The 18,370-nt window shown below is 41.0% G+C and overlaps 1 protein-coding gene across 2 annotated transcripts in view; it reads left to right on the top strand.

The window, feature by feature from the left end:
• ADI1 (acireductone dioxygenase 1) overlaps positions 1-18,370 on the top strand; it is a 589,079-nt gene that overhangs the window by 364,069 nt on the left and 206,640 nt on the right. For both annotated transcript variants that reach the window (XM_044070412.1, XM_044070421.1), the window contains one exon: positions 4,631-4,750. In XM_044070412.1, the coding sequence (XP_043926347.1) occupies positions 4,631-4,750 (120 nt within the window). The remainder of the gene's footprint in view (positions 1-4,630; positions 4,751-18,370) is intronic.

The following is an 18,370-nucleotide window of genomic DNA, read 5'->3' as shown; positions in this document are numbered from 1 at the left end:
AGGCTGGATATCTCTTTAAGTGGGATAGCGGTATAATGTTCTATCCTCATTTGTGTTCTCCATGTGCATACTCAGTGTTTGGGATTAGTCTGGGATCATCCTGAAGCGGGGCATGTGATGATGTGATGTGCTCAAGTGCCTTTGAGATTGGGAGCTTCACTTTTTTTATCCAGAGTTGTGCAGAGCTGGGGATCTCAAGGTAGGAAATCCTGACTACCGACTGCAGAGGGCCTTCTCACGGTTAAACTAATAAGACACCCACACATTGGTTATTTTTTGCTACGTTGTAAGGGAGAGTTGATGTAGAAGGAAGAGTAGTAATGAAGAGTCTTTTGCTGTTAAGTGGTGGTGGGGTAGGTTGCATAGACAAATTTCCATCCTACATCCTAGTGTTTCAGGGGTTTAATGCCATGTGACAGCACCTCTTTACCCCAGCCCAGTAATCAAGGAGCCTCAATCCTCACCACTGACACTGGTGAGAGGGGTCACTAAAAACAGGAGTGGATTTACACAATATTTCAAATGCAGCTCTCTGCATCAAGCAGATTTTCCCCAAGAGCACACAGGGAACACAATCCACTGGGACTGAACTGTTTGACTCTCCAGATCCCAAATAAGACCCACCTTGGAGCACTGTGTCCCAGTTCCAAGTATCTGACACACAGACTTAAATATCTGATTTTTTAAACACACACACACACACACACACACACACACACACACACACACACACACACACACACACACACACACACACACACACACACACACCTGAGAAAGTCTGGCACAGATTCACCAGCTGTGTCACCTCTCTCCAGACTATAAGTTAGATTGCTGTCACCAGTTAGATACTCTAAGGCTCTTACAAAGTGTAACCAATTATACTGTGTCAGATTAATACTGATATAAATGGTAGTGTGTGACCGAAACAGCCAGGCTTTCCGGAGTGGCCAGAGTGTCACTAAAATAAGCACAAGTACTCTCAGAATTTAAAAGTATCCTCTAAAAGACTAGCCACAGTGAAAAGGTATAAAAATATTTAATAATGGATAATAAAATAGAAAACAGGAAAATACTTAATATTTAGTTACAATAAACAACAGTTACAGGAAATATGAAGATAACACAGTTGGATAGTCTTACAGATGACTAAAAAAGAAAATAATACTAAACTAATCTCACTGTATTATTCCTAACTGAACTTAAAAGAAACTGTCCCTGGTTAACTCATTTAGTATCGCAAGACAAGATGTGCTGCTGAGAGGCTTATTTCCACAAAGCAAGATGACATACTACACACTTACTGAACTGTAAAACTAACAAATGAACTGTGATAATTGACGTAGATCTTTTGTATCAGGTTCCAAAGAAAAAACAAACTGCTGCTGTCAGAGTTCCATCCTTCAGCTAGTTATAGAATGACATCACATCTAGTCAGCTGACTCTGGCACAATTCACATTAAGAACTCTTGTTAAGATTCTGTTGCAACATTGTTAACATAAGGAACTTTTACAAATACTTCTTTAATACATGCATCTGTATAGATCAATGTGACAGTCAGATGACATGAGATTATTTACAAAACGTCAACCACCCATGCTGGCATATGCCACACATGTACTGTCTTACTTCTCCTCGTACAGTTGGCAATACCTCACAACATCATAGTTTGTATAAAGCAGAATGTAGATAGTGATGGTCCTGTGAGGTTATTTGTGTTAATGAGAACAGTGTGGTAATAAATAAGCTACTATTTAATTATATAAGCACAACACACAGGCATGGGCTGCAAAAAAATAAACTGAGAAGGGATGATGATAGATGTAGGACCAGAAATAAGTAATGTGGCAGTTGGAGTTCAGCAGGGAGTTCAGCACCGACTCATTCTTTCATAAGATTAGATGTGCTCCATGCATAACTCTAAAGTGTCCCTGATCTTGGCTATTGTTCTGGTCTGTTCCTTGTGAAATTTGTTTTTCTGGTAAGTCATTAAGGATTGCAGTCACTAAGTAACAACAGACATTTGAAATGCAGACTTCATATCCTTCAGAAAATGCATGTTAATACAAAATCTATTATTCTAGCAACTTTCTAAGAGCAACATTCAAAGCTTCTCTCTGAAGTTGGACATTTGTTGCTCATTATTTTTGTCTTTGTCACTGATTTTTGTGCTAGTAGAGTGAGAGCCAGGAAAAGTGCCTGGTAGTGGTCTGTAAAGTTAAACCAAACTATGCTGTGAATAGTGAAGAGCACCATCTCTTTGATTAGTCTTTTGATTTTATGTAAAAATAAAATTAATAATAATAATTAAAATTATTTTTCAAGTGAATGAGTATTTTTAAATTGGATAGCAAATACATTAACGGTCTGAGTTATGGGAAAGACTACATTGTTCATGCTAAGATAGCATGGGAACAAATAAATGTAGAATGGATGGCGCAGTGGTGCAGCGGTAGCATTGTCGCCTCACAGCAAGAGGTTCTCTGGTTTGATTCTTGGCTGGAATGCCTTCTGTGCGGAGTCTGGATGTCCTCCCTACGTTCATGTGGGTTTCCTCTGGGTGTTCCGGTTTCCTCCTATATTTCAAAGACATGCGTTTGGAACGTTTCTCCCCGGGCCTCTGCTGAAAATTGGCTTTGTTCCAAGTCAGACTTTCCCAGTAAACAGATGTTAAATAAATAAATAAAATGTCTGCAAGAAAGAAGACTAAAAAAGGAATAACTCATCAATCCCTTTGAAACACCAGTGAGTATTTGCATAGGAGAGGAGCAACTGTAATAAATATAAATTAACTGACAGTGTTATGTAAGATGAAAGTTGAATGGAAAATTAAAACTGGGATCAAGAACTGCCTTGAACAGAGTAGTGAACACAGTACCTGCAGTATCACTCTGGTCAGTGGGCACATCAGAAAGATTGACACAAAGCTGTAGTAGTACTGTGCTTGCACCTTGACCCTCTGTTGTGAGCAGTGGTTGTGTTTCTGACTATGTTATACAGATTGGCATACAGTTTCTTTTTGCAAGCTTATGGTAATGGGGTTAGGAGTGATATACAGGACAGTACACAGTGAGTCATCATTCCTACACTTTATGGGTTGGATGGCCTGTATGTAGTTAAGAACAGATCAGATCTGCTAAAGAGGCAGACAGTTTGAAGGTATGACTAGCATGTAAGAGAGAGACTTGAGAGAGACTTATTAACAGTTGTCAGGGAGATGGTTCTAATACATACATTTCAACTCTACAGATTTTCAAAGAATGTCCTGATTTTTGCCTCATATTTTTGTTGTTTCTCATAAAATTTGTAGTTTTCTGGCAAATCATCGAGTATTGAAGTCACTAAATAGTGACATACATTTGGGTTTCAGAATTCATACTCTTCAGAAAATGTATGCCAACACAAACCATGTTACTCTAGCAACTTTCTAAGTTTATAAGAGCAGTATTTAAAGTCTGCCTTATTTTTGGCCTTTGCCCTCCCCCCTATTATCTTAGGCTTTGCCTACATTTCTGACACTAAGAAGTTGAGACATATGCTGTAATATAAAAAAAAAATGAAATTGAGAATGGAGTGGCATCTCGGGACGTGAATCCATGGTGGTTGGTAATGAAAATGATGTTCTAGATAGTAGCAGTCTCTTACTGAGGACAGGCAGGAAATCACAGAGGAAGGGTTTTTAATTTTACTGTACTGAAGACAGAGTTAGTAGTGGTCCAGAATTTAATGACTGTTACATATGTGTCTTGAATACTGCGGTGGTGGCGCTGCGTGAGGGTTGTCATCTCACAGTTAGACGTTGCCCGTTTATCACATTCATGGCTGATGAATTTGCTCGAAGTAATGGATTAGTCAGTTACAGACATCTGAGGAAGGACCACATGTTGCATCAGTAGAGGTTCTGTTATTGTTAACCCTTCATAGTGAGTTTATTAGATGTAGGTATTGGAGGGAGGATTGCTCAGCTTTAAAATGACTGGTGAGTGGGCATTAGAGACTGGTAGGCTAGTCTAATAGCAGAATGTCATTTCAAACAATCAGAGTACTCAGTTAGAGCAATGCAGTGTTAAAATCACCGGGGACCTAAGAGTTATTAGGAGTTAAGAGTTTGGGCTAATTTAGTAAGCCAGGTTATGGTGGTGTCTGTGGATAAAGTGTGAACCTCTCTGAGGTAGAGGATGACACATTGGGGCTGAACGTTTTGAGGTATACTTTGTGTTGTGGCTTAATGAGCAATGCAAGATAATAGATTAGCAGTTTATCCTTGAAATATTAAATACTGTTACACTCCATGTACCGTCGTCATCTGTGTGGAGACATGCTTGAATGGGTGTACCTTCGTTGAAGGTTGTGCATCAGGGCCGGCAACTTGGCACTTAAAAATCTACTGCCAATCATTAGCGGACTGGAGTTCTGCTGTGGCGACCCCTAACCGGGAAAAGCCGAAAGACACAACAACACTCCATGTACCATTTAAGGCAGTGCAGGTTAGATGCAACAGAGTTGAATTATGGTTAATGGAATTACTTCATCTCCTCAAGGGTCATTACGCACTTTGCATGACACTAAAGAGCTATCATTATGATTTGTAAATTTACTCAAAAGGTTTATTTTGATTCTCTTTTTCAGTTGAATGCAGACATTTATGAGGCTGATCCAGAGCTAAAGAAAATTCGTACAGAGAGGAACTACACTTTTATGGATATAATAACAATACACAAAGATACGCTACCGAACTATGATGAAAAGGTATGGCTGTAATAGTAGATTTTTAATGACTCTTAATTTTACCAAATGAATCAGTTACGTCTTGGGTGCCTTTTTTTCAGTAGTATCAAGTAAATTACTGAATGCACTGCTGTTATATGTAAAAGATTGTCCTGGTGGGCTGTCTCATGAAGAGATTCTTTTAGTCTAATAATTTATAACCGTAGCTGTATCACTCAGCTCTGGCACTTAGCTGTATTTGAGAAAGTACTGATGTGATGAGAGCCAGGCAGGAACAGGATGACAAGGTTTTGTACATTTTGCTAGTTTCTCCTACAAGAAATATCCTTTATTTTGCTGCAAGTTCATTAGTGGGATGATTACTGGTCTTAAAATTAATATAGGGAAGGTGAATAGGCATAGTGCTTATTTTCAGTATGTTAATATGTGGACGGGCATGCGTAATCCTTGTTCATATGGCTTCATGCATGCTTCTTTGAAAAACTTCCCCTGCTGTTTTCTTTATTTTGTTCACTGGAATTCCTAGGGCCTTTTGCCTTCTAGTTTGTGGCATACTCTAATGAAAGATTGAACTGTGGCAGAATACTTCTTTAATATAATTCAGACCCTGCTTTGTGCGTCACAGTAGGAAACATCATGGAAGTGCCAGACTGGTGAATGAAGAACAGCCTCAGAAGTTATGTGCCATACCTGAAGAATAACCACATGGGCCATTGTAAAGGAAGTATGAGAGCTAACTGAGCAGGGGTGATTTATGCCGATTGCTTGTTTTGCACTTTTTTTTATTCCAAGTACAAGATTTCTTTTAAATGTCAAATTTTCCATTTCAGAAATGCTTTTCTTTATCTGTCTTCACTCCTACCCCTGTGTTCTCCCATCTGATGGTTAGCTTGCAGGTTGCACTAACTTTTCTCAAGTACATGTGTGATTTTTCTCTTCTTTTATTTTTTTTTTGTCTTGGTTATTACACAATCATGGTGCTTGTCTTTAGCATATCTGTACAACATGGCTTTTTTTGGAGAGCAGACCTGTGTCCTATCACTACATCTTCAGCTACTTTGAAGAACCGTCATCCTTGGAGGTTGGACTTCATGACTGACACGCTGGCCTATCTCCCCCCCCCCCCCCCCACACACACACACACATTTTGAAAGCAGATGTTTCAGTGGCTTGTGTATTTCTCTTAGAATTGCGTCATTCTTAAGGCTATTCACATTTGCCTGCAGTATCTCTGACCTCCATGTCCTTATCTGTATTTTCTGGACAAATTCTGCCTAAGTAACATGAAGCAGTTAGGATGTAACTTTTGGGAAGAAATCCCGTTGTCTTCAATTTCAAGCAGTACGTCAGTACAAGGGTGTTGGTATAAAAAAAGTTTATATTTTTAATGAACTAAAAAGTCATATATGTATTTGTGTGTATATCAATAGAAATAAAAAATCACAGTCCAGTCTTAGAGGGATGAAATAATTTGTAGAACTTTTTAATATGCTACAAAGGAGCAAAAGTTAAAAAAAAAGAATGTTCATTTAAAAGAAAAGACTAATAGAGAATCAGATGCCTTACTATCAAAAAGGGAACACTCCTTGCTGTCAGTGTATTCTTTTGTAAGGTTGTTACCATTTTGAGGACTTTGAGTAAAAAAAAAAAAATAAGTCATTCTCTCTTATCTTCCAACTAGCATCTCTCTCTTTGACTCTTTTATATATAATTTTCCAGCTTCAAAATACTCGACTCATTCATATCTGTGTGCAGATGTGACAGTCAATTCCCCTATACCCCCTCAAAAAAAAATCTGCATATAAACACCAGGCTTTCAAGAGATTTAAGATAACAGTTGTAGAAAACCAAAGAATATGCCGTAAATAAACTGCATAATTTATCATCGGTAAGGAGGCAGCAGAGAAACAATAATGCAGCAGTTTACATTCCTTACTGGTGACGTCAGTATGTATGTGAGCTCCATAAACTGCACAAGGTTACATCTGTAAGGGAGCAGTAGAGAAAAAAAAAGTCACTACTCTATTACAGTACATTCCTTACTTGTTAGAATCTTGTATTTTCAGACTTCTTCAACACAGGAATCTGTGCTTATTTTTCCAGTTTTTAATTCCATTTTTTTAAACTGTAGTTTATCCTAATCCTGACACAAGATTATTTGTGTAACTGTTTAGTCCAATTTGCCTACCTTTGCATATATATCTTTTATTTGATTATTTAAAATACAGATGGCTAATAAAATGAATGTTATCTGTTACAAAGGTAGGCTGTATGCCAAGTACTGCATCTTTTTAATTCCCAGAGTGAGAGTTAAAGGTATTTTTTTACCTGTGCAGGGGTTATTTTTAGCCAGATCTTGCCGTTTTACAAGTATTTTGAGTTCAAAGGTTGGTACTAGGCTATCAGCCCTAGGACCTATACAAGCCTAGCCATAACAATTCCCTGGCTATTTCTTCCCACATTATTTACTTTCCTGGACCCTTGTCTAGCAGGGCGACTGACGTGATCCCTGGGGTGAATTTCCTTTCTCCCATCGTTTGTTGGCTATCCTTTACAACTTCGTTCTAGAAAGTTGTTAAGGAAGACTACAGTTCTGTATAGAGGGCTAAGTTTTCCTCATTGTTCTCACAAATGTGCTGTAGGATAGTTAGATTTTCTTGATACAGTGTCAGGTTTCCAGCAGACTAAACTGTACTGGATATTCATCGAAGGGTCAGCTAAAATCAGAAACCATTAATGTGAGATTGCCTTAAATGCACATGTACCATCTTTTACTAAGCTGTAGTACTGTCTATTACTCTTCTGTTGGGTTGGGGTCTGACAGTTGCAAAATATACCCCATCATGCAAGCATTCTTCTGTAATTATTATTTACTTCCAGGAGGTATTTTCAATAGTAACAGCACTGCTTTGGAGTTTCTTCTTAATTGTATATCATTATTGCCTTACAGGGACAAACTGATGTTTCCATTGTAGCAGGGATTAACCAAGGTTTCAGCTGACTGCATTTGTTGGGGATGGATATACTTTCACTAGTCCCACAGCCAGTATAATTCCATATGTTAGGGAGAATGACTGTCCTTGTTGCATTGTAATTTCAAAAGGCACTTTTCTACTCTCTATCCTAGTTTTTTTAGCTTGCAATAATGTTACTAAATGAGACACCAAAGACTCACACAAAGACCTCTTAACAACATAGGTAATTTTAGCAGAAAAGGTAATATTCAGCAGTTCCCTTAACTGGCTAAGACTTAATCTGATTGCCCAAGATTTTACAGGATTTCTAATTAGTATCTTCATTAGTTCTACCTAACATTTCTGTCTTGGTAGCTTTTTTCTACAGACCATTTCAGTACTTGTATGTTGGGTTCTAATAAGAGATACTAAAGCTGAGTACTAATAGCATCAGCTACTTCAACCCATTTCCCAGCAAGCCTAAGCCTGAGGTTAGTAAGTATCATATTTTTGCTTGATGTGCCTTGTTTACTGTTGTATATCTCTTCATAGGGGGCTCAGTGGGTTTTAAGGTTAACCATTCACTGTCAGTCATGTTACTTGAGAAATTATTATACTCTCTTTCCCAAGGGTCTACTTTTGGCATAAACTGGTATTGATTATAATTAACTGGTATTGCACCTCACAAGAGCAGTGCTGTACAAATTTAAAAGGTCTAGAAAGATAAATAGGATACCTAATGCAGCATAATTTAGATTACTTTCAACTACTTACAGTTACTGTCTGTACTCAAGTTATGTCTTGCAGGAACTTTATGAATTCTGGATTCCCCTTGAGTCCTGGAAGCATGGTTTAGTGCTTACTCCAATAAATTCATATGTTTTATCATAAACTGTTTCAGTTTTTGTACAGAATTTAATTTCAAGTGCCGTTTCAAGATCTATGCATTCCCGTTTCAGTTGTAAGTCAGTATGTGTAAATATCATCTGACAGAATATATGGATGTGCATTCACAAATTCCATACCCTTTCCCATTGTAATTTAGCATGCATAATAATCATTTTTAATAATTATTTTTTGTTTCTTAATCTGTTTTATCCAGTCCAGGGTGCTGTAAGTTCTTGTAGTCCTTACACAAATTTGTGGTTTAAGTGAAATAGCACCAGACAACCTAATGTTTGCAATGTCTATACATGTTTTAATGTACAAGTAGTGAATGTGAATAAATTGTGAACTCCCAAGGTATTCATTATGTTGGTCTTTCATCATGTTTTGTCAGGCAGTTAACGCAGAGCATTTAGGCTGTGAGCTGATTTCATCCATCTTGGGAGGTGGTTGATTTCCTCAGCCTTAGTGTGCTTATTGTATGATACTGAGCATGTCATTTAAGCAGACAGTGCTCCTGAGGTGAGTCTGAAAAAGGTCCATGTGGAGTAATGCTGTACCCTTGTTAACAAAAAATAAATAAAGTTATGTAACAGGTCTGCTGATTTCATTTGGTAATAGCAGGAGCATCAGTGTCGTATATGGAATTAAGCTTTTTCTTCCATCTCTGCTGTGTATTTCTGGTCTTAATCGTTAGTAACTAGAACAAAAATGGCAGATAAGATCCTTACAGTAACGTGGTAAGCATAGCCAGTTGCTTCTCTTAAAACTACCCGTTCCTGTGTTTTTTTTTTTTTTTTTCCAAGATGCAGTAACCAGACTTTCAATCTTGTGGTACGTAATGTTTGATATTCTTCACTTCCACTGCTGTGCTGGCCCTTAAACTATATAGTTACTGTCCAGCTTCAAAAAGCTCTGGCACAAGAAGCATTTATAGAAGCAGCAATTGCTAAGAGCAGATAAGTCCCCGTTTGGGAACCCCACCACTCAGAAGTTATTGCTCTTTGTAGAAAAATAGTGTATTTTCTATTTTTTGACAAGTAATGGAAGTTTAAGTAACTCAGTATTTTTTGTCAGTATCATAAGTTTTCTGTCTGGGACCACTTTTGCTATTTAAAGTGTCCATGCGTTGGGGCTAAAATTGTGTCAAAAGTTGTGTACTGCTTTTGTAAGCTTTGACTTTTTTAGAACAGAAAAGTTTATAGATAAATGGATGGGTTTTTCAGTATCAGTGTAGTACATATGCTTACTTTGAAACAACCTGCCTGCCATTTTGATTCTGCCAATTTGTGTGCAAGTATGTGAACAGTAGTGACAAAGGAATTCTGTTCTATCTTTACTTTGTATAAAGGGATTGAGGAAGGTGTTGGGTGTAAGTGTGCTGCTTGTGAACACTAAGTGAAAAGTTAACTTCTGCTTGATTCGATTCAGCAATGCCTACTGCTTTTGTTGCTTCCTCCCCTGTTACATCATAGATCCTCACTCTGGTCCAGCAGGCTGTTCTCCTGCCGTACGTAGAAAGAAACAAATAACTTATGAAGGAATTCTTTCCATTGTCATGGGCTCCCTATACTTCTCAGCAGTGGCTACTGGTTGTTCCTTAGACTACTCCCTTACCTCTCCAGCTTCCTTTGTTGTGGTCTTTTTGGCCAGCATGAGCTAGGATCAACTACAATATCTTCAGCTGTTCCAGTGTCTACTACAGGCATGGGAGAACCTTCTTCTCTAGATCTGAGAGTCACTCTAATAGATTCTTCTCGGGATAACCAAGGCAAGAGACCATTAGATTGGGTAAACCTCCCTTATTCAAGTTGATCATCATCTGCTGGAACTCCTGTTATGAAAAAAACAAAAACGTAAGCATTCTTCAGATGATGATGTTATGGTCAAAAAAGATGATTTCCTTACCTTGGCTCGGCAGGTATTACAGGCAGTAAATCCTGGTACATAGACAACTTTACAAATGGACATCCTCTATAAGTTATTCCTGGAGAAATAGTGTCTGATGATTCTGATTTGAATAGATTCCCGAGCCTAACTCTGTGACTGAGAAAAATGTAATTCTTTTCCTTCTTTGGAGGAATTTTCTTTCAATTAGACCATTACCAGCTAAAGCTAAATGAGGTATTTTTTTATGGTAACAAGTTGATGTTCTCCCTGAACTAAGGGGATACTATGATATCCTCCAAATGGATATACCTCATCCTGTTCCCATCCCTCCTATATTGCCAACCTTGGAGGATGTGAGAAATGCTGTCTGTACCCATCCTGATACCAGCCATCAGTCACTAAATAGCAGCTGTGTAATCTACTTCAGACAAATTTATTTCCTCTTGCCTTAGAACTGATCCGGGGGTTATCTCTGCACTATGTGCTGCTGGCAATAGGCTGGTCCTCAGTACATTCCGTACACCTGGTGTTAAAGAAGGAAAGGTCTTGGGCCATATAGGTAACAGAATGTTGTCTTCTTCCACTTCAGCCTTCAGAAATCTGAATTACCAGGCATATATATAGAAATTTATGCTTAGTCATATGGACAGCGTGGGAGAATAAGCTTCCACTCTTCCATCTGAAGAAAACTCTTTTTTGAACAAAACTATTTCTGCCATTTACCAGGTATCTAAACAAGCTTTAAAGAGTGTGTGTGATTGTGAAGATACTCTGTTTATGGTGACAGCTACAGTATTGAGAAGATATGCTTGGGTTGTGTAACTAAACATTTGGTGATGAGGTTGTGACGACCGAGGCCTGGCCCAGCAATCAAGGAGCCTCAGTCCTCACCACTAACACCAGGGAGGTTGTCTCATAGAAGAGGAAAGAATAACAGATACACACAGTAAAGTACAATTTCCCTTAAGTGCACACAGAGATCATAGTCAGTCTGGGGCTGGTTGCTCCCTTGCTCTCCAGGTCCCCAATAAGACTCCCCACTGGCACAGCTATAGGGTCCAGATCTTAGCCTAGCTGGCAAGCTAACCTCCAGTACCCTCTGTGTCCACCCAGTGCTTCGTGTCCCTGCCCAGGTAGCTGACACCCACCCACACTTTGAGATAAGTATTTATACAACTTCACAGACACTCCTGGGAAAGGCTGACACAGATTCTCTAGCTGTGCCCCTTTACCCAGACTATATGGTAGTAATTACTGCCACCACCAGCTTAATAATTATCAGCTATCCAAAGGCCCTTAAAGGGTGTCCAATTATTACTGTGCAATATTATTATCCAATTGGTAATGTGACTGTTCAGTCTAAGGCTTATTACAATAAACTCTATAAATATGCAATGTACTCTAGAGCCTACTTATCTCTACACAAACCAGCCAGAGGTAAATGTTTTTGAAATATTTAATAATAAATAATTAAAACACAAGACAATACTACTACACCACAGAGATATCTAAGAGTTCAGCGATCACACAGAAACTTAAAATAATACAGTAGGACAGGTCTGATGTCAAAGAAAAACACTTAATCTAACTTTCTAATCTTTAGCTATTCTTAAGTGAAAACACAGTGCTACAATCCTACTTACATATATAAAAGCATAAGCAGTGCTGGGGTTGATGTTCCAAGACAACAATGTTTACAGTCTCTCTCTCTACAATAGTTTTTAAACTCACTTACAAACAGCTCTGCTAAGGCCCTCCCAGATTACATCATTTTGACACTTAGGTTTTCCCAGTATACACATTACATCATTTTGACATTTAGTCTGGAGTTCCCAGGCCAACAACTGCATTATTTAGCAATCTAACACCTGTTCTGGAAACTACAACAATAAAAGACATTTCACATGTACACTCCAGCAGTCATTCCTTAAGTTAAGACAATAGAAAGAATGTGTTCAGCCAGTCAGTTCGGCACCACTATTTAGATAATTGTAACTTCAAAGAACATTTGAAATGCTTGGCTTGGTTTTCCTTACAGCAGATGGCAATGTTGCAACAATCTTGAAGTTCACATTTTACAGTGTTTTCTTTCATTTAAGAACACAAGCCTGTATTTTACATTTATATATACAAATGATAGAATTATGTATCAAATTCTATTTGACTAGGCTGGCAGCCTTCGCCCATCATTCCCCAATCTTCACATCTCTTCTCCCCTGGAGAACTCAAGCTAGTTTTTCAAATGACCCTTGAGAAACGCCGCTTGAGAGGGTTAGGTCTATCTTGGTGTACCTCACCCCATTCCCTGTCTTGAGAGCCCATCTTCTTTGGCATTGCTACTCCCACTGCGGTGCTGCACTGACATATATGCTTGCAACCCCAGGATCCATCTTAGCAATTTGACATTTTGCTGACTGTCTGTGTTTAACCATGTTAGAGGGTTGTGATCTGCCATTACAGTGAATTTTCTTCCATACAGATAAGGTAGACGTTTCTGCAATGCCTATACTACAGCTAGACATTCCTTTTCTACAGCTGCATAGCATTCCTCCCTGGGTTGGAGCCTATGACTGAGATAAACCACTGGGTGCTCTTCCTCCTCTGAAGAAATCTGGCTAATTACAGCCCCCACCCCATGGTTCGAAGCATCCACTTGCACAACAAATTCTTTGCTGTAATCTGGACTGGCTAACACAGGGGGTCCTCCCAAAGCTTCTTTAAGCTTCTGAAATGCCTGCTCACATGCTGGGGTCCACACTACCTTATCTGGCCTGTTCTTCCTTGTCAGGTCTGTGAGGGGAGCAGCTGTGGTACTATAACTGGAGACGAACTAAGAATGCCGTCACCCGCTTTTTGGTAACAGGTGCAGGCCATGCCTGAATAGCTTCCACTTTGACAGGTTCTGGTCTTATTCTTGCCACTCCCTACTCTATGTCCAAGGTAGGAGACCTTTGCCATACCCACCTGACATTTGCTTAGCTTAATGGTCAACAATGCACTCTGTAGTCTGCCCAGCATCTCCCTGACATGCTGAAGGTGCTCTGGACAGGAATGGCTGTAGATGGCAATATCATCTAGTTAAGCAAGGGCAAACCCCCCCTGCTAGGATATTATCCACCAGCCTCTGGAAAGTTGCTGTAGTATTCTTCATCCCAAAGGGCATCTTTGTGAACTCATACAAACCAAAAGCAGTCACAAAGGGTGACTTCTCTCTAGCACTGGGAGTCAAGGGCACCTGCCAGTAACCCTTAGTAAGATCAATGGTTGTAAGATACTTAGCCCCACCCATCTGCTATAGGGCCTCATCTGTCCTAGGCACGGTGTAAGCATCTGACTCTGTATGAATGTTTAATTTCATGTAATCCACACAGAACCTGGTGTTGCCATCTTTCTTTGGTACCAACACCACTGGTGAGGCCCAGGGACTGTTGCACTCTTGAATCACCCCTAGTTCCAACATCTCCTGTACCTCTTCCCTCAGAGTCTGTTTGACACCCTCAGGCACCCTGTAAGGATCCTGCCTAATAGGCCTTTGGGGTCCTGTATGCACCTGGTGCTGCACCAGGTGGCTGCTCCCTGGTTTCCCAGTGAACATATCCCCAAATTCCTGCAAAACTGCTCAGATTTCTCGAACCTGGGTAGGAGATAGCTGCTGGGATATTGCTACCCCTTCCACTGAGGTGTCAGCCTGAGCCTCACTGAGGAGATCAGTCCCCAGATCTCCCTCAGACTCCTCCTGCAATCCACTGCAAATGCTCAGCACAAGGGCCTCCCTATCATGGTAAGGTTTCATCATGTTAACATGGTACAATTTGTGCCCCTGCCATCTGCCTAGCACTTCCACCATGTAATTAACATCACTTACCTTTCTTACCACCTTGTAGGGTCCCTCCCAAGCTGCTTGCAGCTTGTTGTGTCTGACAGGAATGAGAACCATTACCTGCTGCCCCACAGCATATTATCTAGCTCGAGCATTCCTGTCATACCACACCTTTTTCTGTTGTTGGGCTTCTGCCGGGCTCTCCTGGGCCAAGCCCATGAGTTCCCTAAGCCTTGTCCTGAAGTTTAGGACGTATGCCACAACAGACTCCTTGTGAGACTCACACTCACTTTCCCACTCATCTCGAATTAAATCTAGAGGTCCCCTCACCCTATGCCCATACAGCAACGCAAAGGGTGAAAAACCTGTGGATTCCTGGAGAACCTCTCTGTAAGCAAACAACAGATGGGGCAAATGTTTGTCCCACTCCCCCTTAAACTGATCTGAAAATGCCCGTAGCATGGACTTGATTGTAGAGTTTAACCTCTCAACAAGACCATTAGTTTGGGGATGGTAGGGGGTGGTCTTAATGTGCTTCACCTCTCAGGAATTCCACAGACAAGCCAGCAGGTCTGACATGAAATTGGCACATCGGTCAGTCAGTATTTCTTTTGGGAAACCCACCCTGCTGAAAATGTCTAACAAAACATTTGCCACCTCCTCTGCTTCAATGGAGGACAAAGCCACAGCCTCAGGGTATCGTGTAGCATAATCCACTACCACTAGGATATACTTTTTCCCTGTGGAACTTGGGGTACTCAGAGGACCCACAATATGCATAGCTACCCTCTGAAATGGCTCCTGAATCACAGGCAAAGGCATCAAAGGAGCTCTTGCCTTGTCTCCTGTCTTGCCTACCTTTTGGCACTGCTCACAGGTCCTGCAGTACCCTGTTACATCTCTGGAAATTCCGGGCCAATAGAAGTTTTGCATAATATGCCTCTTTGTACGTTTTATGCCCATGTGACCTGCAAAGGGAATATCATGGACTATGGCTAGAAGCACCAGACGGTAAGCTCTAGGCACTTTCAACCCTCCCTAAGGGGTCCACTCTCTGTATAGTAACCCTTTGTCCCAGTATACAGATTCCCCCTTCCCTTGAGAATTAGGTGCCTCCCTAACTACCTGCCTCAGGCCTTGCAGTGTAGGGTCTGAGAGCTGAGCCTGTTTCAACTCTCTCCTTGTAACCCTTCCCAGCTCCCTTTCCACAGAAAGTCTGGCATCCTCTTGACAGTGGTGCCTCCCTGTCAGCCTGGGTACTACTACTCAGCTCTACCCTTGCAGTTACCCTGTCCAAGGGAACATCAGTACCCACAAGCAGCTGTGGCTCACATTCAGTTTCACTGCTGCAGAGTAGCTCCCTCCCTGAAGTAACTACCTCAGCAGTCCTGGCTGCAAGTATGCAGTCTGTCTGGGTCTCCCCCAGGCTACCAGACCCACATGCTTGTCTCCTAGCCTCACTGCGTATAACTGCATAGTTACATGGTACTGCCTCATCCGAATCCTTCCCTCTCAGGACATCTGCAGGATGGTAGTTCCATACCTCTGTTGTCTCAAGACAACCTACTGTTGGCATTTTGTCTTTCCCACTTACTGGCTTCCTCACCTTTGGTTCCCCACCTTGCCTCCGTGGACACCTGTATGCCACATGACCCCACTGGTTGCATTCAAAACATTTAAACCTAGCTTCTGGATGTGTACCTGGACTACTGGCTTCCCCTGCTACTGGCGGATTCTGTTGGGGCAGTCTGTGCTGCCCACCATGGGTTCCTTTAGACCCATGAGCAGTACTGGGGGTCCCCTTCCTGTGCAGGGCTGCCCTGCTGGCCAGGTATAGGGCTCCCTTCTTCCCCATCTCATCTGAAGTAGCACATTGTCTGTCAGCTAACCAGATCCTCATGTCCTCGGCAAAGTGCTAAGGGCTTGTTCCCTCACCAAAAGGTCTGCCAGTCCTTCAGAAGTGGTGACCTGACATCCACTCACCCAGCTATGAAAATATGTGCTCAGTTCAGCAACGTATTTGCATACATTTTCATCTGCCTTGCGTCTATGCTCACAAAATGTTTTCCTGTACATTTCAGGTGTTAGCTTAAAACATTCTAACAGACATTTATTTACAGCAGTATAATCAAAACAGACAGAGTCAGGCATTTGTGATATACAAGTTACAGCTTTCCCATGGAGTAAGGGGGTCAGGAACCATACCCAGAGCCTTTGGTCAACACTATACTGTTTGCATACCCTTTCAGACACGTGAATGAAACTATCAAAATGATTCCCCTCTTTAAATTGCGGAAGAAATTTACTTACCTATTGTGCTTCTGGGGTCCAGTTACTCCCTTCCCCATTACCTCCATGACTCTGGCGAACAGTCAGCATTTCCCTTTCATGCTTCCTCTGTCGCTCCTTTTCTTCGGCTTCTATCTCCAAACGCCTGGCCTCCAACTCAAGTCTCTTTAGCTCCAGCTGGATTTTTAAGTCCACTGCAGAAAGGTTGAGCTGTCCATTCTCCGAGGATATTGTATTTCCACTGTCAATCTGATTGTCCTTTGCAGAAAGGTTGAGCTGTCCATTCTCAGAGGATATTGTATCTCCACTGACAGTCTGATTGTCCTCCTGGATGCTGTTTTCTGATGCAGCTGTAACCAAGGCTGCAATCAGGTCTGCCTTAGTCAGGTTTCCATGCACCAGTCCCCTAGCCTGGCACATCTCCACCAGCTGGCTCCTTGTCAGCTTTCCATACTCCTCTGCTGACATGCTGCCTGCTCACCCTGACTAACTATGCTAACAAAAGAAATAAAACAATTGTGATCTGAACTCTTGAGTATACACTGCATGGCTGATTTATAGTACAAAACACTTTCAGTGATCACTGTACATAAGCTACAGGATTCACTCTACCCACACCATTACAAGCCAATTAGTATTTGCCAACTAATTAATGTGTGATGTGGATATCCCACTGCTGCCAAACAGATATGTGAGGATATTTTATCCCAGCCACTGCCACCAGATATGTGACGACCATGCCCTCCCAGCAATCAAGGAGCCTCAGTCATCACCACTAACACCAGGGAGGTTGTCTCGTAGAAGAGGAAAGGATAACAGATGCACACAGTAAAGTACAATTTCCCTTAAGTGCACACAGAGATCACAGTCAGTCTGGGCCTGGTTGCTCCCTTGCTCTCCAGGTCCCCAATAAGACTCCCCACTGGCACAGCTATAGGGTCCAGATCTCAGCCTAGCTGGCAAGCTAACCTGCAGTACCCTCTCTGTCCAACCAGTGCTTCGTGTCCCTGCCCAGGTAGCTGACACGCACCCACACTTTGAGATAAGTATTTATACAACTTCACAGACACTCCTGGGAAAGGCTGTCACAGATTCTCTAGCTGTGCCCCTTTACCCAGACTATACGGTAGTAATTACTGCCACCACCAGCTTAATAATTACCAGCTACCCAAAGGCCCTTAAAAGGGTGTCCAATTACTGTGCAATATTATTATCCAATTGGTAATGTCACTACACAATCTAAGGCTTATTAGAGTGGCTTATTACAATAAACTCTATAAATATGCAATATACTCTAAAGCCTACTTATCTCTACACAAACCAGCCGTAGGTAAAGGTTTTTAGAATATTTAGTAATAAATAATTAAAACACAAGACAATACTACTACACCACAGAAATCTAAGAGTTCAGAGATCACACAGAAACTTAAAATAATACAGTAGGACAGGTCTGATGTCAAAGAAAAACACTTCCTAATCTTTAGCTATTCTTAAGAGAAAACGCAGTGCTACAATCCTACTTACATATATAAAGAGCATAAGCAGTGCTGGGGTTGCTGGTCCAAGACAAAAATGCTTACAGTCTCTCTCTCAACAGTAGTTTTAAAACTCACTAACAAACAGATCTGCTAAGGCCCTCCCAGATTACATCATTTTGACACTTGGGTTTTCCCAGTATACACATTACATCATTTTGACACTTAGTCTGGAGTTCCCAGGCCAACAACTGCATTATTTAACAATATAACACCTGCTCTGGAAACTACAAGAATAAAAGACATTTCACATTACACTCCAGCAGTC

This window comes from Protopterus annectens, chromosome 1.part0, assembly GCF_019279795.1.
Source record: "Protopterus annectens isolate FY-2018-M chromosome 1.part0, PAN1.0, whole genome shotgun sequence".
Taxonomy (NCBI): Eukaryota; Metazoa; Chordata; order Ceratodontiformes; family Protopteridae; genus Protopterus; species Protopterus annectens.
Note: the sequence above shows the minus strand (reverse complement) of the source record. Positions and strands in the feature narration are given on the sequence as shown.